The sequence below is a fragment of the Haliaeetus albicilla genome, chromosome 2 (assembly GCF_947461875.1).
Source record: "Haliaeetus albicilla chromosome 2, bHalAlb1.1, whole genome shotgun sequence".
Taxonomy (NCBI): Eukaryota; Metazoa; Chordata; class Aves; order Accipitriformes; family Accipitridae; genus Haliaeetus; species Haliaeetus albicilla.
In genome coordinates, this window is record NC_091484.1 from 6,396,093 (window position 1) to 6,422,716 (window position 26,624).

The 26,624-nt window shown below is 46.3% G+C and overlaps 1 protein-coding gene across 1 annotated transcript; it reads left to right on the forward strand.

The window, feature by feature from the left end:
* Nucleotides 1-5,963: 5,963 nt before the first annotated feature.
* On the forward strand, nt 5,964-24,993 carry APCDD1L (APC down-regulated 1 like). Its single transcript, XM_069804425.1, has 4 exons — nt 5,964-6,359; nt 19,085-19,214; nt 19,788-20,346; nt 22,820-24,993. The coding sequence occupies exons 1-4, from the start codon at nt 6,323-6,325 to the stop codon at nt 23,582-23,584; spliced, it is 1,491 nt and encodes a 496-aa protein (XP_069660526.1). The 5' UTR covers nt 5,964-6,322; the 3' UTR covers nt 23,585-24,993.
* The last annotated feature ends 1,631 nt before the right edge of the window (nt 24,994-26,624 follow it).

Sequence of the window (26,624 nt, forward strand, 5' to 3'; positions counted from 1 at the left end):
AATCTAAATAATCCATCCATTGATCTCAGTGGTGGTTTCCAGTCTTTTAGGATTCATGGACCCCCATGGAGTCACTGACAATAGACCTGCTTTTCTTGGTTATTTTTTGCAGAACCCTAGAATTAGTTCACAGTCACCACAAGGTCCATAGAAAACATACATAAAATCACACATCTAAGGTATTTATAAGGCGCTAGCACCTAAATTCCTACAATCCTAATGGGTGAACACTAATAAACCTTGAGGAAGTTTTATTACTTGCCCAGCAATCAGACTAGATATATGATTATGCTTGCTTGTTGTTTCTAAGCCACATGCTGCCCTAAAGAAATCAGTCTCAGTACAGACTATGTCTGTATATATAGTAGCTTCTCCTCTAGCGAAAGTTAGAGCCAGTGGTGATTTTGCAATTCATAAGAATAAAAGCAATTTCTTTCCAGATTGTTATTCTTCTCCCTTCCGGGATATGGGCAGAAACACAAGAGAACAGGACCTCCCACTAATCTGAAAAAGCTAAACCCTAGAGAGGAGTAAAATAAAATTTTAATGAGGAATCAGGGCTTTGGAGGTGTCAAGTGTTAGAGTACGACTGTCCCAGCTCTCATGCCACTAGAAGGGAGAATGGAAATTAATGCTGGGCTGCTGGGATTGTGAAGGAAGCAGCATAACCACAGAATCAGCACCAATTTTTTTGAATACAGCCCCAGTTTTTGCTTTGGAACAAGAACTTGGACTCACATGAATTGTGTGAGGGCTTGGCCTTGAAAAATCAATGGGTGCTCAGTATCTGGCAGGATCAAGTCCATGGTGAACAAGAAACTTGGCCCAGACGTGAAACAACCCTTCTTCTGCTTTCCAACCCCATGGTGTAACCACCAGACCACAAACGTCTTTCCCACTTTTTGCTGTTAAGAAGGAAGCGTCAGTTTTCAGGCTTAGAGAAATGTGGTGGACTGAGGGCAGGAAGGATCTGTCATTCATAAGAAAATGTGGGCTAGAGTTTCAAGATATATTTAAATTTTAAATTTCCTCAATGCTGATAGAGTCCGGGGGCAGAAGAAGGTTCTGTCGCCTGTGGCTCTCACTGCAGCATGCAGCGAGATCTCTCCTCTAGCTGCCTTTTAGAGTGACTGTGAAAACTAATGACACACTTAATTCCTTCACACTTTGGAAGGCAGGGGCACCTTGCACAAGATAGAAAGCTGGCTCGTTTTTTGATTCTTTCTTCTTCCCCTAGTTCCAAAAGGGATCTTGGATTAATGCCCATCCCTGATTAGCGTGATGATATAAATCACAGCAAGCTGCTTTCATGTTGAGATGTGAAGCTAGCGCTCCACAGTGCCCTGCAGTGCACATATTCTCAGCAACTTGCAGTGCAATGAAACCAAACAAAGTTGCTTCTGGTATAATGTGCTATGCAAACTGTTGCAATTGTCTCCAAGGATGTGGGAGCTTTATCTGCTTCAAACCTTTGCTCTCAGACATTATAAAGTTAATTATAAAATGTGCCAAGGGGGAGGCAAGGAGAAACCTTGTTAACCTTTTCTTTCTGTGGTTTTCCCCCCTCGTTGCATTTACATTGGCCTTGAAGAACTGGGACATTTTGCAGATGGTTTAGGGTCTATAAATTCTTATTTAAATCATCACGAGCCAAGTATAACAGGTAGCAGTCCAGACTTCTCTAGAAAGGACAAACCCCAGCTAAGCATGTAAATAATACTCCGGTGCTTTTTAGCATATAAATACACACACTGAGCCAGGTACCCTGGAAGATTTATTCACATTTTCCTATTGTTACTCTGTAAAGTGCACTGGGTATGCACCGTATGACTCTGCAATATTTTTTTAAAATGCTGCTTGTCAGTGAACAGCACAAAGTAACAGGCTAAAGGAAGGTGGTATTTCCTTCACTGCTCCACTGTCAGAAGGTGCTCATCTCAGGTGGCTGATAAAGACAACCAAAACGCCAGTGATCTCTGTCTATATCCACCAGCAGCCTCAAATGGCAGAGTCCAAATAGCTGTTGCCAATCATGGAAAAGCAAGAGGAAATAACCTGCTTGAGGTCTGGTTGGCGTAAGAAATGAGAGGTGATCAAGGAGGGCAATGTTACATTTTCTTTAACAATGGTGAAGATGTGCCAATAATATGGTCAGTACGATGCACAGTAGGGAAGTATTGTTCTGTGCTGAACTGAGAGAAGTGGGGTACTCATTACTGCACATTATAGCTGGGAGATGTCCTGAGACAGGCACCTATGACACCATTTACTTGTTTGAGCAACACCTATCATCCCTGGCGCCAGTGTCCCTGTGGGGAAGATAATGCTATCTTCCTTTGGCCATGTTATAAGAGTTGATGAATAAAGGCTCTGTATGTTGTATTTCTGATGAAGAATCCTCTGCCCATATTAACTGTTTTTATTTAAGAGTGAAAGAAATAGAATCTGCACCTTATATATATTTTTTCTGAGAAATTCAAGAATCCTTTCCAGGTTTGTTTATTTTTTATAACTTTTTAATATCTTTTTTCTGCCCCCACCTGCCAACTCTGCATCATGGTCCATCTGTTGGTGAGTCAAAGAGTGTTAAATGTATATAGCTCCCTCCAGAGTTTCCCAGTGAGATTCAATGAAGTTCTTGCCATGAGGGATGCCTACCTCTTCTCCCACAACTCCCCCAAAACAGGGATTTATTATTCAATTCCATCTATTCTTGACTGAGACTTGAGAAAAGAAGCCATAGATTGGAAGTCATTCACAGGCACTGAGAAAGATGTTGGCTGTGCTTTTGAACTCCATCCTGATGCAGAACAATATTTTACAGGTGACCATCCATAGCAGTTGAAATTACCTGGATGAAAACAGTCTGAATGTTAAGAAAGATCTTTTTTAATATTGTACTTTCACTAGTATTTTTGCAGTAGTCTTGTGCCTAAACATATAGGTTATCCTAGAAAGCTGTTAGGGCATACTAATTCCCATAGCCCCATAAAATACACCCCTGAAACTGAAATAGAGTGCAAGTGGTTCTACAGGGTAAATATTAGTTGTAAATGCACATACTCAGCACTTTCAGATCACCCAGTATTTTCCGCTCTGCAAATGTTATATCCTTTGGTATTACCTCTTAGAGACTGAACTTCAGAAGCAGAGTTGCTGTGGCTTATGGACATGGCTTTTTGGGGACCTGAGTATCTCCTCAGAGGATCCCTTTCTTCAGACAAACAGTATTTTCAGAGCTGTTGGCTTATTAATCTTTGGTTTCCTGGCCTGCTGCCTTCATGTGTGGTTGCCTATCCTCGCTAGTCTGGCAAGGGGAAGAGAAAATATTTGGCCTTCGCGGGCTAGGCAACTCATTGGCCTGTATAGCTGACAAGAGTGCATGATTCTGAGTTCAAATATTCTGTACCTGTTTTGCACAGGAATGAATATTACACAAGGTGCCAGGCAAGTGAAGCATAGCTAATGTAAAAACACCTTGGTCTGGTTCCCAGTTACCCTGCAGCTGTGTTAGTATTTACAGCGCCATGAGTAAAGTGCTCCTGAATCAGAATAGGAACAACTTATATTCACTTTGAATGTGTAAATCAGGCCACATAGTTCTGCTGGAATTACAGGCTATTTGCAATCATTTGTCTCTCTCCACGTGCTTTGCCCAGCAGGTAGTCTGTAATTATTTGATAATATAAATTATAGGCATTTTTACGTTGCTGGTCCTCTGCAGGAGCTGAAGATTACCCAGCAATTTTTACATGAGTTGAGAATTTAAGCCTGATGTCCTGGCAGACTTCCAGGTTGGAAGACTTGATCGCCTGTCTAAATCCTCCCGGTATTTCTAACAGGCTGTGGCACTCTTCTCATCCTCCCAGGGCGGCGCGCTGCGAAACAGCTGCATTGCTGTGCTCCGGCAGCTCTGCAACACAATGGTGGCAGGAGGAATTCTTCCAAAGAAAAAGTGCTTATGACTTGGTTACTTTGATAAGGTCCCTTGGGAGCCGCGGGGATGAAAGAAGCCATATGAATGAAATCTATCGCTATGCCCTGTTATTCTGATATACGATAAAAGCTCGTGATAGTTTACATATGATTATTAAAATTTTCAAACACCTCTATAAAAACTACTCTGCTTTGGTTTTATTCCCTCCCTCAGACAAATGCTCTTAAAATACTCCCAAAGAAATTAAGGAGACTAGCGTTAGAGGTTGGAAGTGTCATATGAGAAGTGGATAGCCAAAATCGAAGTTTGTTACTGGTAGAAGATTACCTGTAGTATCATTTTTCTGGGTTTCAGTTGACTATGCCTGAAAAGAATATGTTCTTCTTTGTAAAGGTAACTTCTTGCAAATTAGTCCTTTCTCTCTAGCGTCATTATAAAGGACAACTTTTTTGCCCATGCATTTGATAATTTACGTATTTGTAAATATAATAAAATCACAGTGGTTTGGACATTTACCGAGAATGACTGGTTTGGGGAATTTGAGAAACAAAAAGAGATAAAAACATCAGCTGGAAAAAGGAGTGCCTGCATTACAAATGGACTTTGTTATTTTTATCTTGGCAAGTATCATTAAACTTTAATTCTTTATGCACCCATGACAGATAAGTTTGTCCCACTTCACATTAAAGATGTTATGCTTTATTTTTGACAAAGTAATAAACCCACTGCACTGAGACCTCACCCCAGGGCACTGAAGCCTCTGCTCAGCAAATATGTGACTGCAGAATCAGGCCTCAACTTCTTCTCCTCATTGCAGTCAAGGGATTACTGCTGTGAACTTGGAGACCAGCTTTCTTTTTGTCTCTAAAGCTTCCCTTTACCAAGTGAAACAGCCAGTTTCACCAGGAAAAGTGAGTTTGCAGGGTCCTGGGGTTCTGCTGGGGGCATACGTGTAGTTTGATTTCTTTGCCTCATTTGCAAAAACTGAATCTAGTTTTTCAGCCTGGAAAAAATGCACTAAACTTCAACCTTTAGTGCCAGCACCGGCATGAGCGTACGACCATCAGAGCCATCACGGCTCGGCCTCTTCCCCTCACTGCTTCCAAAGGCAACCGAGCCCGCACATTATCGCACCCATGTCGCCTTACTGTGTTTGAAGGGCAGTGAACAGGCTGGTTCACGGCTAATCACCAAGGACTAGCGTTGTTTTTGTCTTAGACACATCTAAGTTGAGATTTGTGCCTCGCTTCATGCCGAGAGCTGGTTATAAGCCCTTTATCAGTCACAGCTCTGTCCCGTGGGCCTCGTCTGGGCAATGGGAAGGGAATTGGCTGGCGTGAGCGCAAGGGCCCTGGGCGAGCGCTGCCTGAGGTGGGTGCTTGGGAGTCCCCTTCAAAGGGTCCTGTATTTTTTTCAGCCTGGGATGTTGAGAGGGTTTTTAAGGGCTTGAGGCTCTTTGGGGTCACACTGCTGTCTCTCGACAGCCCCAGCAGCCGAGGCTGAAGATAAAGGAGGGCTGACGGGTCTGAGGGAGCCATGGCCCATGGCGGCCGGGAGGGCCAGGCCGAGACGACACGAGGATGATCCATCCCCTCACAGCACCTCACTGAGAAGAGTTGGCCCGAGCCCCCACAGCGGCCTCCAAGACCTCGGGGCAGCCCCACCGCCACGGGTGGGGGTGACACCCGCCTTGGCCCGCCGCGGGGGGCCCTGAGGCGCAGGGCGGCCTGCCGCAGCCATGGCGCCCCACGGCCAGGGCGGCCCTCGGGGCTGGGCCCTGAGGGAGAACTGTCGGTCCCTGAGGGAGAACTGTCGGTCCCTGAGGGAGAAGTGTCGGTCCCTGAGAGGAAAGTGCCGGTCCCTGAGGGGGAAGTGCCGGTCCCCGAGGCGGGGGTGCCGGCTCGGTCGGCCGGCCGGCCGGCCGGCGGCGGCACGGCGGGGCAGCCCTCCGCCTCCCCCGCCTGAGCGATGCGCGGCCGCATGTGGGGCGCAGGCGGCGGAGTCTCCACCTCTTCTGGCAACTTGAACCTGTGGCTGCCAAGCTCCATTAAAGCTATCAGCAGTCGGGGGGGACGCGCTCCACAGCGAAGGCGGGGTGGGTTGCGGTGTTTTATTTTAAAATATATATATATTCCCCCCCCTCCCCCTTCCTCCCCCCTTCGCAAGGCTTGGGGGCTGAGCAGGGCGACGGCTCCGGAGCCTGCCCCGCAGCCCTCAGCCTCCCGCCGGCGGGCCGAAGCCGGGGTCCCGCCGCCGCGGGCACCGGAGCGCCGGAGGCGGCCCATGGCTGCGCCGCCGGGCGCCGCGCCCCGCTGAGCTCCGCGGGCACCGGCGGCGATCGCGTCTCTCCTGCCGCCGGTTCGGCGAGGAAACAGAGCGGCCACCATGGTCCGGTGCTGGTGGCTCGCCGGGCTGCTCGTAGGTAGGTGGCACCGGCGGTCGCTGCCATTCCGGGGCGGGTGGAGGGGAGGGGGAGCGGGTACCGACCGGCGTCGGGGTCGTCCCTTCAGGGGGGTGGGGGGGGAAGGCTCCCCGCCGCCTCCCTCTGCCCCCGGGGAGCTGCGAAGGGGCAGGAGATTTGCTAGGAGGGTGGAAGGAGTTGGGGTGCAAGGGGATTGTATGGAGAGTGCAAAGAAACAGCAAGGAGCGTGCAAGAAGGGCGCAAGGAGAGCGCAACGGAACGGCAAGGAGGATGCAAGAAACCTTGCTGTAAGGAGATTGCAGAGAGGGTGCGAAGAAACGGCAAGGAGGGGGCGAGAAGGTTGCGAGGAGGGCGCAAGGAAGTTGCAAGGCGGGTCTCGGTGGGGCCGGCTCTGGGACGGGGGTCCCCCCCCGGGGTGTCCCTGCCGCCCCGGGCCGTGCTGGCGGCGGGGCAGGAGGCACCTGGCGCCCGCAGCTCCGATCGCTCGCTCGCTCCCTGCCCGGCTCTCCGCTCGGATGCCGCCCGGCCCGGGGAGAGTTTCCCCGGTGTGCGGCCCGAGCGTCCGCCGAGGAGCCAGGGCAGCGTTCCCGGGCGTGCTGCGCGCTGCCCTGCACCGTCTACCGCCGTTTCCCTGGGGAGGGGACGGGCGGGGAGAGACCCGGAGGGAGCCCGGAGCTCCGGGGATGCTGCCGAGCTCTGGGGCCGGAGAGGGGGGACAGGCCCCCGGCCGAGGGGCTTCCCTGAAGCCTTTCCCGTCCCCCCCACCCCCCTTCTGAGCGGCGTGTGGAGATGCCAGAAGGGCTGGAGGTGCGGTGCTGGGCTGCCCGGGGCGGTGCTGGGCTGCGACTCAGCCTCTGCCTCCCCCCCGAGGCTCCCAGAGTGGTGAGGGTCGCTGCCCCCCCGCCCACAAACCCTGTCCGGCTTCCCCTGTGCCATTGGAGCCTGCTCCTGTCCGGAGCACGGTGAGAGCTTGAGCTGAGTTTAGATCCGGGAAGGGCTCAGAGGTGATTCTCAGTGGTGTTTCACTGGGAATTGGGAATTATCCCTGGGAGGATCCAGCACCTGCCCCAGCAAGAGACAACTTCACAAGTAGTCTCCTGCTCCAGGGACGTGCCACCGAGCCCCAGCTGCACGGACCGACCCTCAGAGCAGCGCAGGCTGCATCTTCGGGGATCCCTTTCGGAAAGACGTCTTTCAACCCCACAGTTCTTGGAGCAGTTTCAGAAGAAAGGGTTCTGACTTAGAGACCATATGGGAGAACAAAGACAACTGTGCTGTGAAAAAAGGCAAAATGATTTCTGTTTACAACAACGAGCAGAGCCAGAGGGAGGCTCTTCCATCCTTGGACAGTGTATTTTCCTAGGAAATGCAAGGGAGACCCTCGGTTGAGACTGCGCCCCTGAACAGAAGGGGCAGGTGAAAGGAGGGGTGGGAGGGTGCCCCTGAGGCCCTGGTGCAGTCTGGACACTGGAAATCCAGACACTTGGGTTTCCTGCTGCTCGCTTCCTTTCTACCACTTCGTTTACTCATCTGAGGTTTTGGGCAGCAAAATACCACACTGACTGCCTCTCCAGCTCAGGGCTTAGTTTACTTATCGTTGCAAAAAAATCGTGTAGTGACAGCTATCAGACGTTATTTGCATTAAGTGTAAAGTACCAGACTACAGAAGGAAATCTCTAAGCATGGTACTTCTCTAGGGTTACTTTTCTCCTTATGCTGGCTCTTTGTCATATGTTGTTCCCCAAAGATGAGGCTTAACAGGTTGGGAAAAATGTATTCTCCTTCTCTCTATATTTTATGAGCTCGAATTGCTCTGCTCAGAGATCTGTTATACTGCATTATGTAAGATTACTCATTAAGTCTAATTAGAATACTTCTTTCTTAAATCCTCATACAATTTATTTTAGTCCAATCTAATTTAAACTCTGCTTCTTCCATCTGATGTCAGTGAGAGAATTTCCATTGATTTCAGTAAGAACAGAAGCTGGAACTTAAAACATATATTTAAATAGCTAAGTCAGATCCAGAACTCATTAAAATCAAAGCAAGGTTTGCCAGTGACTTCACTGTGAGCAAGACTGGCATTCTATATTTTGCATAAAACTGAACATCAGCATAAGCATGACACCAGTGCTAATTAGTTGAAAAAGGACTTTAGTTAGGTTACTGGATCTGATTTTGGGGTCCCCTCCAGAAAAGAGTCACTCATTCCTGGAAATGTCCCCAGAGACTTGCTGAGTTTTACCTAAGCTTTCATTAAAGTGTTCACATTCCAATAACACCACGCTGATATTTTTCATGTATAGCTTCTCCTACATGGCTTTAACATAAAAGATCTATTCTTGCTTTCAATGTTTATTTTAAGTTTGAAAATTACAGTGTTGGGGTAAGATAAGATCAGCAGTTGCATTCAATTAGGAAGAGAATCCCATAAATGATAGTAGTACATTCAATATAGATAGATAGTGTGTGTATGTGTGTATTTACACATGCATATATGTGTACTTACTATTAAATTAACATCATTGTCTTTGGTTCAAATATGTGTTTGGGCAATATTTACTTATCTAATTTATTCTTACCAAGTTGGTGGTTTTTATTCTTTGTTTCTGAAGTTGGCCAAAAAATCAACAACTAATGTATTATGCCGGATTGTGTGATACGACTCTATTTGTTCTTTCCATAATTACAGGTTAGCCATGTTTCAAAGTATATGGATATAGATAAAAACAGGGCTGAGATGTAAAAAAAGCACAAGTGAAAAAAATATCGTGTGGTTTCTATATTTTCCCCACAAGCACAAATTGTTGAGTAAGGAGATTTTCAAAAGCCAGAAATTGCTAGGAAGAAAACCAAAGCTGGAATCCAATGCTAGGGGAGGCTGCATCTGGCAGAACAAAGTTTGAAAAGAGATTTTGCTTTCAATGGGATCCTGTGTTTCCCCACAACATAGCATATGTCATCTATAAAGACAATGCTTTCATGCGTGAGATACAATCACTGCTAAGATCAAGTTCAAAATTAGGAAGCACCTATACTGTACTGTTAGACAATTCCTTTGGTTTTCTTATTTATTTGCTGAGGAAGATAAAGCTATGAAAAACAGAATTCCTAACTTCATGATTTTAAGATGGTGCAGCTCAGATACAATAATACTAAGAAGCTGACAGTGAGAATGTGAGAATTTTAATGTGTAACCCTTCTTCTGTAGGCTAAGAGTGCTGCCAGAAACTGAAAATACAATTCATAGAACAGCTCCTTCTCTACCTAGTTTAAATTGTGTAAGATCTGAGGGATTAGTAATCTGCAATCTGTGTTTTCTTTTCCTTTAAGGAGTTAAAGTTCTCATGCTCTAAAACGCAAAATTAGGAAAGTTCTGTTTCTGTGTAGTAGGAAAGAAACTCTGATGTCTATTTGAAATGCCAAAGCTCCAGAGTGTTAGGTGATAAGAGGGTTGAAATCCATCATTATTTTTGAGTTTTAGCGGGGCGATGGTGTGATAATCATGTCTTTCATACTGATGTTTTCTCATTTTCAGTGAATAGCTTATTAAATCATCACAGTTTGAATTCATCTGAAACTGAGAATACTACAGTGAAGCTCAGTTCCCGTGGCACTGTTAGACAGACGTTTGGATCAGTGCAACAACAGCTCTCAATTTACAACTGGTGTGGTGGTACATAAATCAACAGGAGAAGTCTCACCACTGAGCGTTTGAAGAGATTTGCTTGAGTTTAGTTTTTAAAATAATGCTTTAAACTTGAGTGTATCCCTTCAGTTGATCGCTGAAAAAAGTCCCCCATGGTTTCTACTAGGTTAATAACAAACACTGACAAACATGTGACATTTTGGCCTCGTCTAAGTCAAAGACAGAGATCTTTGGAAGCAGGCTTTCACCCCGTACCCTGAGATCAAGGTATACACCAAGCTCCCCACTGAGACAATTGGATTCACCTTGTTCACACTCTTACTAAATCCACAAGTGCTGGATGCTGGCAGGTTATGGCTTTTAAGTGTCTCATCTCCCCTGTTGATACAAAAACACATGTTATTTTTAAAGCTTTTCAGAGGAAAAATCATTTTTCCCAGTTAGACTCCCTGGAAAAGACGGATGAAAATACAAATGACAGCAAAGTTTTGCTGCAGAAAAGCTCCAAAGTTTTGTTAGTTTTGAGTAGCGCGAGTCCTGTTATTAGATTATGCAGAGCGTAGGTTGAATGTCAACTTTGATTTTAGCATCTGTCGGCAGTGTTTAAGAGAACTGGAACACATCAAAACTTGGCTAATGCTGACAGGCAAAACAGTAGACTGAAATTTCAGGCTATCTAGAAACCACACCCAGACCCCAAAACACATGTTAGAAGTAACTTTAATTCTGTGCTTCAGCTGAACAAGTAACCATTTTCTGTGGTCAGTTGTGATTCTAAGTTAAACATGTGTGCGTATTTCTGGTGTGGGCTATGTATCAATTTACCACCTTTATGCAGAGCTTTTTTTTCTGAGGATACCTTCCGCTATGACTACTTTTGAACGCCTTTCTCATCCTTGGCTTTGCAGGAGCCAAGTAGCCTCAGACTATTAGATCCTATTAGATCTTATTTTTATTACTATAAACAGTATCGTTGCAGCAGCGCCAAGAATCCCGTTGTGTTAGGTGCTAAATTAGGAGAGAACAAAAAGATCGTTCTTGCTTTAGTGGGTTTATAATCTAATTTCCTGGACTTAGATTTTCAACGGTGAGTACTTGACATTGCAGGAACCTACTGGGATTCCCAGCTGTGTCCAGCAGTTTAGTACCGATTGCAGTTGCTTATGTCTTTACACACCTAAATGCCTTTGTGCATCTGTCCCGTATTTCTGGTCCCATGGAGGCCAGGCAGTGATTTTGATGAGCAGGACGGCAAACAATGTGCTTACACAGGAGAGCAGCTGTCTCCCGTGGGAGCAGGGAACTGGGACGGCTCCATGGCAGTGGGAGACTGAAAGGCCACTCAGAGTATCCCATCGACTCCCTGCCAAGAACGGGTTATTCCATGCTGTACTAATGCTTTGTTCAATCCCTCAAAATCCTGCCAAGCAAGTGGACTTGCGCTGCTGTCTAGATTGTGCCTCAAGAAGTTCACCCTGATACACAAGCCACATTTTTTCTTCTCTTCATTCACTCCCAACAGAACCTCTTTATTCACTGCAAAGAATTCCTTCCCTTCCTTGGTGTTCATGCTTTGTGAATATTTATAGGCTGTTATCATGTCCATCTTGCCCCAGCTGTCACTCAGCCAGGCTACATGTACTCTGCTCTTTTAATCTTGCTTTGTAACTCAATCCCTCCCACCCCCTAATCATTTTTTGTTGTTCTACTCTCAAGTCCCGCCAGGTCCAGTTGCTCATTTTGCTTTGGGTAAATGCTATATTTATGTTAATATTATGTGGTGGGTGGTCCTCTCTGTTCTCGTGGTCCATGTGAGTGATTTAGACGTTCAAAATGAGCTTGGCATTTTATAGCCAAGCCATGGCCTGATTACTGGTTCTGCTCTTCAAAGCAGTCCAGGAAAAAATACGCTTAGCCATCACTATTAAAAATGGCCACGATAGCCACTAATAAAGTGTCTGTGCAGGGGTTCGAGGGAGTTGCCAAAAACTGCATGGGTGCTCTATACATTCGAAATGACAGTGTAGCATTAATTTCAAAACCATGTGCTGTATTTTCTAATGAGTTTCCAGCTCATCTAAATTAAGGAAGATAGATGTAATATTTCCCATTTGGTAAGAATATGAATTCCAGTGAGAATTTAACTGAGTCACGGTAGTACCCCGGCGTATTGTTCAGCCTTGGACTGAGTTGGTTTCCTTTCATTTTTGAAAATAAATGCTTTCCCTGATGTGTTCTCACCAATCGCACACTGTCTAGGTACCCAGGGGATTAGAGATCATCTCACTATGGTCTCACCTATCTCACCAAATTAAAATTTAAACTTTCACCAGCGTTCAAGGAAAAAAGCTCTAGCATCACCCTTCTTTCCTTTGGTTTCTTTTGGGTTTTGGTTATATATTTCTCTGTGCCAGGCTTATGTGGCAATATCGATCAGAGTTTAACACAAGTCACAATGTGTTAGTGTAGCCTGAACACATTTGCTTTTTCCACTGCTTGCCAATGCCAAAAAAAGTAGGCATGTAGCAATTATCCCATTAGTTCTTACCCCTCCTGACTAACCATCCCTCTCCCTCCAGACTCTGTCCTGTAGGTTTATGCGGAGGTGGTGAATTGTTGCAGGGGAGCCCTGTGTTTTCTCTGATTTTGGCTCACAGCAGGAACCTGTTCTCAGCAGTCTTGTCCACTCTCCTGGACCCCCCGGCTGGGCTGCCCGGTGTGGGGCTGGCAGCAGGTCAGGGCTCCGAGCTAAGGGCCAGTTACTGCTGAGCTGACCACAGTGGTTGGGCCAACTGGGGCTCTCAGGCCATGTGGCATTGCTCAGCTGTTCTCCAGTAAATCTTTTGACATTGACCAGTTTAGCTGTGGAAAAAGCATACAAGTCCTCTTTCTGAGTCTGTGCAGTATCTTCTGAGGGGTGGGAGGGAGAAACACGAAGTGAAATAGCTGTATCTGTCAGGACAGCAAGTATGTGGTGAGTAAAGCTCCGTTGTGTAATTGAAAAGCGTGGCGTTTTGATTAACATTAACTGTAGGAGATCTCTTGGGAAGATGTACTCACATCCGCCTCTAGTGCTTTTATTTGTCATCGCAAGTCCTCTATGCCAACTCTTACATGTCTTGCTTAGTTCACTCCATTTGAGAATCTTTCATATCGTGTTTCTCCTTTGTATCCCTTCGTTCTCCAAATGGAGTGACGGGCATTTTCTGAATAAGGTGCTGATGCCATGTTGGTACGGTCATGGGATCAGTCCTATTTACAGACCCCAGTGAAACTGGAATCAAGCCCTGCAATCCCACTTACAGTGTTAGGCCTGGTTTTCTTCTTTGGGGTAAACAGCCAAAGAGGGCAGTTTTAAGAAGCCATTTTATTTAAATGTAGTTTGTACTGAAGAAGATCTTTGAGGTGCAGGAGAAAATACCTTCTCCCTTCTGCCCTTCCCTACCACAAATCCCATCTGTCTTGTCATCTTGTTGCTGGACATGACACAGGAGAAATAAATGATTCCATGATTCCAAGAGCAAAATGTTTACTTCTCTAGTGCCTTAAAAACCTCCAGTCAACTCACCACAAGTGCTTCACTATTTTAATTGTGGACATGAGGCAAATTAGGCAATGATCACAGCCTCAGAACAAAGCTAGGCTAAAGCCATAAAATAAGGTAGCTGAACCTGTTTGCCAATGTGTTGAAAGTATGTGGTGAAAGTATGTTTTGAAAATTTCTCTAAAATCCTGAGCTGCTTGGGAATTTTGAGTTGTCTGAGTTGCCTCTTAGGATCTGCAGAATTTCATGTATGTTTATGCTCTGGTATGCACAGGAAACTCAAGGTGCTGCTCTGCAATGATAGCTAACATGTAATACATTTATTATGTCATCCTTAAAAGAATATCTGAGAAACATCCAGTGAATTTGAAGCATTTTACAAATAGCACAAACTGAGCACCAGACTGGTGAAACAGCTATATGTAATTATACCCGTTTTACAGACAAATAAGAGAAGGGATGAATAGATGAATAATAGAAATACTTTTCCAGAAGCCAAACAGTACTCCAGTTAAAGCGCTGGCATCCTCCCTCAACCACTTGACCACATTCTGGCTTCAATTCAGGGAGGCATTACTAATCAGGAAAAATGCTCATGCACTGGCTTAATTTCAAGCACATGCTTAAGTTTCACTGAAACCAATTAGACTTAAGCGTGTGCTTAAATCCTGTCCTGAACTGGGTTCAGTTTGCAGATAGGCAAAATGCACCGTTCTGCTGTGATACGGTTTTCCACCAATATAACCCAGTGGGTTATATTTAAGTTTTATAACTTTATAATATTATAATATAAAATGTATCTCTTCCCACAGAATTGTTCTCTTGGGAATGCCGTATTCTGAGTGAATTAAAAACACAACTAACTTAATCTCCACACAAATGCAAGAAAAATTGATTTGCTAAATACAAACATTTTCTTTGCTTTTAAAAGAATGCTTATTCCTTTAGTGGCTAACCCCAAATCCATTCTGCCTGCTCTCTTGAGAGAAAAAATGCTAAAGAAACACTGTTTTGCTCTGCTAATGAAGTCTGTGTGGATAAGTATAATTCACTTATGCAGAATATATTGATATGTTTCTTATCGTCCATTTCATTCCACTCTGAACATTCCTCAGAAAATATCAAAGGTTTTATGTCATCTCTAAATGAAGAAATGTGTAATGCTCCATGACTTCAGGCACTGATCTTATCCCTGTGAATGGGTGACTAACTGAAACATTAGAATTATAAATGGGAATAATAAATTCTGGCCATAGGAGGCAATAACATGTAACAGATTAAGCAATCTAGCTCTGGAGAAGAGTTGATCTACAGTAACTAATTTGGTGCAAACTGTAATGTATGCATTTTCTCCTCCATTTATAAAGAAACAGATGTGTGACTCAACTTTGCTTTTTTCCAAAGTCAATCTGCTTAGAGGAACACAAACAAGATTTGTTTCCAACAAGACATATTACAGTATTTCTCTCCTGGTTGGTATTTTTTTCCTTTAAAAGTGAGAAGTGGGTCTGAATCTGGAGCGTACAGCAGTTATGTAGCACAACCCCACTGGCAGGCTCTCATTTTCAGGCTTGGCCATTGCCTAGGAATCTTTCGTCTTAATTTTACCAACAGTTTACTTTGCAGAGAATTTCCAGTTCTGCCTTTCTATCATTTGATGCTGTGGGTCTGATTTTTCTGAAAGTCATTTGTACAAACAAGTGTATGGAATAGTTGGTCAGTATTTGCTAGTGCTGTTGTCTCAAGGCTTGATCCAGTTTTTTGCTGATTGCAGTGATCAGCCGCCATTCCCAGTTACTGGCATTCCTAATTGACTGAGTGCTTGTGCAGCCCCATTGCTCGGAGACTTTGGGCCGGTACTTTGGATGCAGCACGCACCAGAAAGCTGGAAAAAGATACTGTTTTGTCTAGCTGCTGTACTGAGGAGCTCTCTGGAAACGCTTGTGGTTAATCGATACAGACAGACGGGCTAACGAGTGAGTGGAAGAGATCACAGTTGGGGATTTTTTTAGATTTTCCTATGAATGAGTATTTTTGTCTTGAAGATGAATTGTGAATAATTCCTTCCTCCTGCCCAAGAACTCTATAAAGCAGTTAATTTGTGTCTCTTAAGATGGAGAGAGGAGCTGCTCTGATGTGCTTCACCAGCGGCTAACAGAGTGACATATGAGTGACAGCCACTTTATGCTGCTCTTGGAATAGAGATGTACTGTAACTACAGATTTTAGGTCTGGAACTGAACTTTTCCAGCTTGAAAGGATCTTTGGATCTGGTAGGGCTGGGCTGAAGTATTTGGGAGAGAAAAGCAGCGACAAAATTTGGACACAAGCCAATAGTTTTTGGTTTGAGGATGCATGCAGCTTGGATTCTTGTGTACAGTTAAGACAAAATCTCTAGGAATTCCCATCATATCAAATATTTACATTCTGGAGCTTTTTTTTTTTTTTTTTTTTTTTCCCATGGATTTTGATCCTGATTATAAAAATTCCCTTTTCTATTGAATGTGTCAAAATGTAGTGATTGCGTTGCCGAAGTGTCTGTGCTCTCAAACAATGTAGACTTTTAGTGTTTCTGCCAAAAGTAGCACTAAGGGTTCAGTCAAATATTGAAGCTTCTGCTGCAATAAACACACTCAGAGTGCAGTTAGCGAGTTGAGAATGGGGCTATATTCTGTGCTGTTATTTCGGTATAGCTATAGACTACACTGATGCCTCTGGAGTCTTTCTGTGGTTATGAGCAAGAGCAAATCCGACCCTTATAGTCCGTTACCTCTAATACAAATACAGTTCTTTTTTTAGTTTACCATATTCTCTAGGACAATGATTTCATGTTTGTTTTAAGTGTAGTTCAGTTTGGACTGTCCTTGTACTGATGGGTCTCGAAAAGCTTTGCCAGTAATTAGGCCTCTTGATAGGGCAGTCAGATGAAACTTGGCATATTCTGCAGGTGAGTAAAAAAAAGGCCTGACCCGGGAGTAAGGAGCACACAGGAGTAAATTTGCCCGAGGCCGTGGAGCAAAGTCATGGCAGAACTGACATGGGGACGCAGAGCCCCGACTCCTAATGGGCTCTACTAAATGGGCACCCATGGGGCAGCCTGCATGCATGCTGCAGCTGCCAAATTAAAGGCTTAACTAATAGCAATGGGTTTTGTCATCCAATATTTTCACATTTTCAGTTGAAGACTCACAGGAACTGCTTTTTAGGAAGGACTAGTGCAAGCAATTGTGAAGGAGCTGGCTATGCCTGCTTGCCATGTCCAGATCTAAAAGGTGATAAAACCAGTACAATTGTGAGTCTGCTCCGAAAAGAGCCCTTAACACTAATAATGCATCTTTCCAGCTAGTTTATGCACTCCAGTGCCTAGTGAGGTAACAGAAAATCCAGGGCTGGTTTCACTGGCCTTTGGGTAGGTAGGCTGCTTCTGTTACTGCTCTCCTGCTTCGATGGGGGCTTCACTTTCCATGTGTTTATTCCCTTTGTGGTAGTTTCAGGGTTTGCGTGCTTAAATGTACACAAATACATTTCAAGGACTCTGTTACTGTGACGTGTAAAACCTTTGCAAATGGCAGCACCATAGTGAAGTGACCGAATTTGTCCACCAGACGCAAGTCTTCAATTACCTATTACTAGATTAGTACTAAAATACTATTTGAGTGGAAATCTCTCTGCTTCGCCACATGTTCAGGGGCCTCTGACTTGCACAGCAGACGTTTAATTACTGAGTTCCCGTTTGATTCGGTCTAAGGGCTTATATTTGTGGCAAACTTGGATGTTGGAGATTTGTAACAGGGATTTAAACCTCTGTGTGTGTAGGATGTATTGATGCCAGGGATGAGAGGCTCTTGTCTTGGAATAAATGGGCTGTGGGAATCGGGGGAGCCTCCCTGGTAGACCCCAGCTGTGAATCTCACCCTGACTGTTTGTATTTGTGTTATACCCTGAGCTTGTGAGCCAGGGAATTTTGCTAATGTTGCTCAGCAGCTCGTAGTCTTGCCCGTGGTTTGCACCAGATCCGTATGCGCTAGTTTAATCTGCAAACGCGTCTGGTTAGGAAGGTGATTGCACTCTCGAAGCCAGGCCTGGGCCCTTCACAATCTTACCTGTCACTTCTCTCACGTGCAGCCAGATGGTTTGGGTTTCTTTTCCCAGTGAAGGGTCTGGTTTAGGCAAATCTCCCTATAAAGATCACAGCATGGTTCAGGTTATATAGAAGTACGTATGCGGCACACAGGGACTAAGACGAGCAGTTGTGACTCTGTATCTTGATCTCCTTGACTGAGGCACAGGGTGTGCAAATGTTCAGCATTGTCACTCTGTGGGAAGGTAATACCTATATGTGAGATCTTTCTTTCCTGCTGGTAGGCAGGCTGGAACGCAACCTGTGTCCTAACCATTGGTATGTAGTGAATAAAAGTTGGCTTGAAAATTTCCAGCACACTACTAGGTAAAGTGTTAAGTACAGCTAGAGCGAACGAACCCCATCTGGGCTTATAAAGCCCCGAGCAGCCCTGGGCTGGGCTGAACACTACCAGGCCAAGGGACTGGACTCTGCCAGACGGGGCAGTTGTACGATAGCAGAAAATCGGTGGGGTTTCAGGAGGAGCTTCACCGAGAGCTCGTTTTGTGGTGTTACAAAGAGGTAAATCCCAAGTTTCTTACCGAAGCAAACTCACGATGAGTGCAACAGAAGTTTGCTTAAGTAAAGAGTGAATAATATATAGGAATATATGTACATATATATGTGTGCATGCAAAGGTCTTCAGGATTTAGCTGAGTGTTCACACATTCCCTAAGCCAATAACATCCGTTGTTATGGGAAATGAGGTAAGTGACAGAATTACTGTCCTTATGGCGGGCGACAGGCAAGTCTAATGTTCCCATGCTGTAATTCCCTGTTTCAGTTACTGCTTCAACAATAGCTTGAGAGAGAGAGAACACGAACAAAGAGCACTCAGTTTTATTTGAAGATTTCATCTAAAAAATAGTTGGGTTCAGCTGAAACTCCAGTTGGAAAACAGTAAAACAAAAAATCTGTATCCTTAACGAAGAGCTTGCTGCTTAGCTAACCCATTTGGCGTTTCATTCTCTAGCTAGCTCCTCTAGCTGAAGCAGCCAGAGTTTTGAGTTTTGCTAGGCGATGGCGTTTGACATGTTTTCTGTCTCAGTGAAGCACTCAAGAAGCCGAGCACTTGGCAGGATCCGAGCGGTACCTGCAGCTCCCCGCCAGACCTCCGCACTCCCCCTTGGCCCGGCACCCCAGCTCCCCGCAGGCGAAGCCCCCGCGGGTTTGGTAGGGCGAGTCACCCTCCACGCAGCCGGTGCCGGCCCCGAGACGAGCCCCCAGCGGGACTCCCGGCCCTGCCCCGCCGCGGACCCACGCGGGGCCGCTGCTTCGCGGGAGCCCGGCGCCGAGGCGGAGACCCGCTGCCTGGGGAGGGTAGGGGGGGTGGGGTGGTGGTGGTGGTGGTGGAGGGGGCGCAACCTCCGCGGTGCTGACGCCCCCTCCCCTTCTCTCTCGTCCCCCGCGCAGCCTGCGCGGCCGCGGAGCCGCCGCTGCGCTGGGAGCCGCGGTGCCGGCAGCAGCTCCGCCACCTGCAGGACGGCGCCAGGATCGCGGCGCGGCTGCCGCCCCGTCTGGAGGGGCGCTGGGTCTCCACCGGGTAAGGCACCCTCACCCCACCACCACCCCCCCAAACCCCCTTCCCCCGGGAACGCACCCCCAAACCCCCGGGGCAGCCCCTCTGCACTGCTCCTGCCACCCCCCCCCGGTACTGCCGAGCTGGGCTTGGCACGGAGAGAGCAAGTAGCTGAGCAGCAGAAAGCAAGCCTGTTCCGTTCTCCCCCCTCCCCAAGCACCCACCCCGGGCTGGAGGGAGGCCTGAGGTCCCCCTACACCCTGAGCGCCCGTAGAGCCTCTTGCCTCTCTTCCCCCCTTAAGGTGCAGCTGCCGAAATGGGCAGAGCAGCCTTGACCCCCACCCCCCCCCCCCCCCCCCGCCTTGGCACTCCTCCGTGGACATTGAGATCCTCTATCCGCCACTGTCACATTTTGGTAGCAGATGCCCAAATCTTAAAATCACCCACAGGTGGCCACCGGGTGTGGGAGGCTGTTGCCCACGATGCTGCTCCCACCCGTGCTCACCCCTCTCCTCCCACACCCCGGGTGTCCCTGGGGAGGGACTTCACCCTGTGGACCCCCAGCTGCGGACGGCTCAGGACTGCCTTCCTCCCCAGGTGTGAGGTGCGGCCGGGACCCGAATTCCTCACCCGATCCTACCTCTTCTACGCCAACCGCCTCTTCAAGGCTTACCAGTTCTACTACTGGGACCCCTCCTGCCGCGACCCCTCCTACTCGCTGGTCATCAAGGGCAAGCTCCGGCTGCGCCAGGCCTCCTGGATCACCCGTGGGGCCACCGAGGCCGACTACCACCTCCACAAGGTCGGCATCGTTTTCCACAGCCAGAAGGCCATGCGGGAGGTGGCCTCCTGGATCAACCAGACCTCCGGCGAGGGCTGCAGCGGATTCCTGCCCCCGGGGCGCACCTGGGCTCCCGGAGCCCTCTACGAACTGCTGAGCACCAAGACCGAGCGCGACTGCACTGCCGCCTTGGGCTTCGCCATGCACGAGCTCAGCCTGGTGCGGGTGGAGAAGCATTACCAGCCCTTGCTGCAGCCACAGCAGAGCGGGAGCCGGCTGGTGGAGGAGCTGTACCTGGGGGACATTCACACGGAGTGGGTGGAGAGGCTCCACTACCGACCGACCGGTTATCAGCGACCTATGCAGAGCGCCGTGGTAAGGACGATGCCTTTACGCGGTCCCCTCGCTGATTCACAGGCTTTGCCAAGCGCCCGCGATTTCCTTACTGTTAAAATACCGCCTGCCTGCGCTTAGCCCCCTTCTGTCCTAAGGACACGCAGATGAGGAGGTGTGGGGCTGTAGGCGTGGGTTCCGAGGGTGCTGCCTGGGTGCTCCGCAGCATGTGGGGCTCACCCTCTCCCTTACCGAGAGAGCGGGACTGGGCCAGGTGAAAGCTCAGCAAAACCAGTATCAGAAACAAGCCTGCGCTGGCATGGGCCTGGAGTTAATGGCTTTTCTTTAGCTCTGTGTTTTCCTAGGAAATGCAGTTTCTTAGTTTCCACCACCAAAGTCAGCGAAAGCTTTGGGCTGCACATCATTAGAGACTGGCTGCTCTGTCATTTGTCTTCCTCCCCTCTCTTTCGCTCTTTGTCATGTCCTCTAGGTTCAGAGAGGAGCGAGGAAGCAACGTCTGCCATTAAATCATTAGTCTTTGGTGTAATGCCATTAGCAGAGGAAGCTGCCGTGAATACAATTATGTTATTACACAGAAATCAAACTTTCATTTTCACATAAATAAAACTGAGTAGGAGACTTGGTTTCCTTTTATTTTATTTTATATTTTATTTTGCAGCAGGTTAGTTTATTTCCAGGAAAGCACGTTTCTATCCGAATCATAGCTAATCAATTCAGAAATGATTGAGCAGCGAGATAGGGTAAATAAACCTTTCTGAACTTTACCAGATAGAACTGAATTAACAGAAAAAAAAAAAATTGCTTTGGGGCAACATTTCCCCACATCCCAAACTACACCAACTGAACTCTGAAAAACACAGAGCAACACCCCTCTCCCCCTCAAAAGTAACATTCTCAAATTGGTTAAACTTCTGTTATCTTGGGCCAAAACCATATATATGAGCAAAACCAGATGGTAAACATAAACACTTTAAAAAGTTAACTTAAAACCAAATCTAAAGATACCGAAATTCACTTTCTGAATATAGCACTGTAATTAATCAGCTAACAGCTCTCCAATGGACCAGCACATGATGTCACCACTTGGCGATAATTAGAAGCTGCCATACATTAGAAATAACTTCACACGACTGGTTTAAGCAAGTAAGATTTTTGGCTCCATGTCTGTAGTGATAATTTTATTGGACACAGGATTTTTCTTTTTTTTTTTTTTATGTTCTCTGAACTAACATCTATTTGCCTGTGCTGGTGAGTTACACAGCTATGTTAGGAATTATTTTTTAACCCTCTTTATGAAAATACCACTCTTTTTCCCTTAAATTTATATCTGTTTTAAAGAAGCCCATTCTCCCCAAATTACCTTTCATTATCAAAGAATTTCCTGTTTAAGGAGAGCATATATATTTGCCAACTTCTGGGATTATTTAGCCATAATGTACTGTGTACTGTCAGCACTCATTAACGTGACAGTAGCAGTAAAGCAAGCTGAAAATGACTAAATTACAGTAGACTCCAATCAACTTGCATGTAAATTACCCACCCTACAGTTAACTGAGCTATTTAACCTTGTTGCGTATGACAGTTCAGTAAAGATTAGCTTGTGTTCTAGAAAACGATATAGCGTTCAAACCCTGGTTATTTAAAAATAAATCAGTTGTGATATATGAAGTATAAGAAAAAGTTCCAAGCTACACCAAAAAACCTCCTGGCACTGGATCAGCTGCAGGACTGGTTTGACTCAGAGTTCCGCATGAAGCACAGGTCAGGTCCTCGTTTTGCAGTAGGTCCTTTTCTTTTCCGTCTCTGGTGCAGTGCCCATTCTGGCTGCTTGGCAAACCCGCTGCCTTCCTCCCAGCCCACCTCACCCACCGCCCGGACGGCGACACGCGAACGCCGCCGCAGACGCGGGAGCGCGGGCAGGGGCTCTCTGAGGCCGCGGTAGGAATGGGGCGAGGGGGAAGCAGAACGTGCCGTGCTTTTGGCTGTCCTGGAGGGGCTGCCATCAGCACGGTGTAGTACAGCCACAGAAGCCTCCCCACAGTAAGGTTTCGCAGCCTTTTCGACTGCCGAAAAGAACGCACTGTTTCTTCTGAATTGGTGCAGAAATGCGCTGCTGTAGCTGACATCTCCCAGCACCCTCATCCTTACCCCTGGGTAAGCACAGCAGGTTGCAGCGGAAAACTTGTGGGGAAACAACCTGGATGGCCTGAGGGAGTGTTCCCTGCCCTTACAGGAGCTCTGCCCTTGCCCTGTCCTCCTCCCTGCTAGGGCAGAGCGCAGCCTCAGGGTACAGACCTCTGTCCTTCCCAGCGTACCAGAATAGCAAAGAGCCAGGGCAGCGCTTTATCCCACTTAATCTGCTTGGATGTCTTGGGCCAAGTTCATTGCAGTTGAACACGCTGGTGCGGAAGAGGGGAGTTTGAGCTTTTTAAATATTCTGAAATGTTTTTTTTGCTTATCAGTTTACAAAACCCTTCTTTTTTGTCTTCTGCAGCACCATGTGCATCCCTGCCCGGCCTGTGGGATTATATACAGAGCTGATGAGCACCACCCACCCATACTACCCGTCAGAGCTCAGCTGCCGATGCAGCTCAGCGGCAGCTGGGTGAGCACCCACTGCGAGGTCCGACCTGCGGTGCTTTTCCTTACCAGGTACTTCATATTCCACGGTAACAACCACACCTGGGAAGGTTACTACTATCACTATTCCGACCCACTCTGCAAACAGCCGACTTTCACCATCTACGCATCTGGGCACTACACCCAAGGCATCCCCTCCTCTAAAGTGAGAGGTGGCACAGAGCTGGCTTTTAAAGTCACCCAGGCTCGGGTGACGCCAATGGACCAGGTGACGGTGATGATGCTGAACTCCTCAGAACCTGGAAGCTGTGGGCTGACAAGCTCCTGGAGTGCTGGGGTGGAGCAGGATATAACACCCACAAATGGATGTTTGGCTTTGGGCATCAAGCTGCCCCACACGGAGTACGAGCTTTTCAAAACGGAGCAAGACGTGAAAGACCGCAGCCTGCTGTATGTTGGCGAAAGGCCCACGGACGGATCCAGTCCCGACAGTCCAGACAAGCGACCCACATCGTATCAGGCACCTCTGATTCAGTGTGCTGGAGCACCAGAGGAATTCTCTAACTATGTTAGTCTAAAATACTTGGGAAAAAAGGATGCTAATGGGAGCGAAGCACTAAAATCTTTGCCTGTGGCCTTTTTATTGTTTATAGCACTTCTGTTTTTAAGATGGGACTAGTTATCTATTCAGGTACAGCACAGAATTCAGATAGTCTTTGTGCTAGCGTGATTTTTATATCCTTCAAATGAGCACATCTGGAATCAGTTTTACTCAGATTTGGAAACACTTTTTAAAAACACCCAACCACAGTGAACGAAGCCAAGAAGATATGCCTGACTACATAGTGTTTGTCCTGTGGCTTTATTGCCTAATCTCCCCTCTTTGCGTACAAATTTAATGTAGTGACATGGATGCGCTGCACATTGCAATAGATAATTCAGCAATATGAGGGGGGAAAAAAGCGACATCAATTACAATTGCTGCTTTGAGCTTTTGACATTGCTAAGATTTAATCAAGAGCTTGATTCAGATGTAATTCAAACATCCGAAGTGTCAGCTGCTGAGTTTCTTTGAGGTTAAGTTCCCACCCATCATACTCCTTATTGCTGTTCTTGCAAATTTGATCTGCAGAGTCAGTCAGCAATAAACAGTCAGCAAGTGTTCTTGATAAGGGCACAGTTAATCAGGCCTCTCTCAGTTTACAGACATTTTCTGCAGTTTTCCTGTGTACGTACGCACACAAAGATGCAACATACAATTTTCCACTTATGTATGTACCAAAAGCAGCCCTCAGAGAGCGTTACCTCGACAGACTGTTATGCCTGACCCTGGTCATAAAAGAAGATCCAGTCAATGGAAAACGCTTCTGTGCACAACCGCTCCAACCTTCAGCACTACCTAGCTGCAGGCACTGCATCTTTGCTGCATTATTCTGGCTTTTCCAGTGCAGTACTGGCCTGCCGTTCGGTGCATCAGCTATGGCCCCATGTCGCTGCCCGCCTTGTCCAGCAGACAGAGGCACTGCCAGGCAATCGTGACTCCCACTCATCATGCACCAAGTGAAGCGAAAGATCGCTTAAAAGTCTTCTCAGGCTGTGTATTTTCACTGTCTCATTTTTAGTAAGTGTTCTAGCATATAGTTGTTAATCCAGCTCTCCTTTCAATCAAAATGTCACTTCCCGCCTCATTCCTATAAAGATGTTTTATAAATCTGCCTCTAGTGAATAATGGGCTACGGAGATACTCAGACAGCACAGTCAGGTCAAACTGATTTCTACTGACAAGAAGGACAAACTAAGAAATTATATTCCCTGCCTGCTGCAGCTAAGAAGCATATAACTTACTTGGAGAAGGCCTCCTCCCAGTAGCTAAATCCTCTCCAAATAAGCCTATATATCTTACTCACAAAGGATATTTTGTTAAACCAGCTATGCAATAGCTACCTTCTTAATGCTGTATTTACAAACTTGCGGCTTGTACTTAGATAAATTATGGGTTTTATAACATAAAAATACTTTTGGGGGATCTGTACATTAACTAATAATTCAAATGAGATGCTTATTAAATGCATACAATTGTGACATAAACGTTGTCAGCATGTTCCAGGCATGATCGAGTATTAGTTATGCACATAAACGTTACACTTTTAAGATGATACACAAAAAGGCCAAGCTTGGCTACCTCACCTTTGGTTCCCTCTACAATCAGTGGAGAAGGAGACTTCTCCAGGGTTAGTTCACCAGGCAAAATACCTCCCTGTTTCTAAAGGTTGTTGTGTTTTGTTGCCTGCTACTGTGTGGAGATCCATGGGCAAATGTTTGAAGAACTGCAAGTGCATCTTGCAGAATGGGGCATTTCCTTTGGGATGTCCCTGTTGAGATGCTATGAATCAGGGCAAGTCTGGGGTAGCACAGCTGCATCTCATGTAAACCATACACGTGGCAGAACTTTCTTAATCAGCAAAGCTACATGTTTCTGCAGGACCCAAAGATGTCCATGGCAAGATTAGGGAACAGCCTTCTGCTGTCTTTGGAGGGTGGGTGGAGGAGGGGGAAGGCAATTCCTGCTCTTCATTTACACCCAAGAATGAGATTTGTGTGCAGATACTTCTTTTTCATTTACATAGTATGGAAACATATTAAACTTAGCAAGTGTTCAGACATCGCATGGTGTAAAAACTCCTCCAAGATCACAGATCCTTTCAAGGTGGTGATGGGATTAACATGATGTAAAAAGTTACAAGACAACATCACATACTTGTGCAATGTATGCAACGAGCACTTGAGAAAGCTCCCACCACCTCCCCATAGCAGGTCAACCACCATTCGGCTCCAGCAGCACTGGATGTTTAGACACAGCTCCACAACTCTGCACGACGGATGGGCTACGCTGACTAAACCTCCCTAGGAAAGCTTCATCGGGAGCCTCTTTATCCCCTGTTTCCCCCTTTTAAGTATACTTCTGAAAGACAAAAAAAAGCCATGAAAAAGCTATTTGCATAAATATCATAACTTTTATTGTTCTGTTCACAGTTTTTGGAGAAACATTCCTAAATTACAGTTATTCTCTCTTAAGAATTTGTGCCTTTTTCCAATTTGAATTTGCCTGGCTTTGATTACCAGGCAGTGGTTCTTGTTGTGTTGCTCTTTTTAAGATCAAAGAGCTGCAGTGGTCAGTATTTTCTCCCCGTGAAGGTACCTATGCACTGTAATCAAGACATTCTCAATTTTGGTAGATAAACTCAGCCAACTGAGTTTCGTCTCTCGCCCTCTCTAAGGCATTTTCACACTCCACCAGTAATTTTTGAATCTTTTTTTTGCATCCATTGTAATTACTCAGCTTCTCTTTTAAAATGTCAATATCCAAGTTGCATCCAAAATTCCCAACTCTCACAGCTGAGACACACAGAAGTATAATCACTTACTGCTAACAGTAATTAAAAACAAGAACACATTCTTATTCATTAGTCTTTTACCCTGGGACTGCACGGGGAACACATGTGGAGCTCTTACTCACTCTGGTCCTGGGTATGGATATTTTTGTCATGTTAACATTTTCTTAGTAGTGATTTTGTATCTATTTTCACCAGTGATCTGGAACCACTGAATCATATGGGGTCCCAGCAGAACCCTTCTATGAGTATCCCCTCTCTTTGAACGACCACTTCTGAAACGTGTGATTGTCAGAACACACCAAGCTTTGCAGGGGCCCAGATACA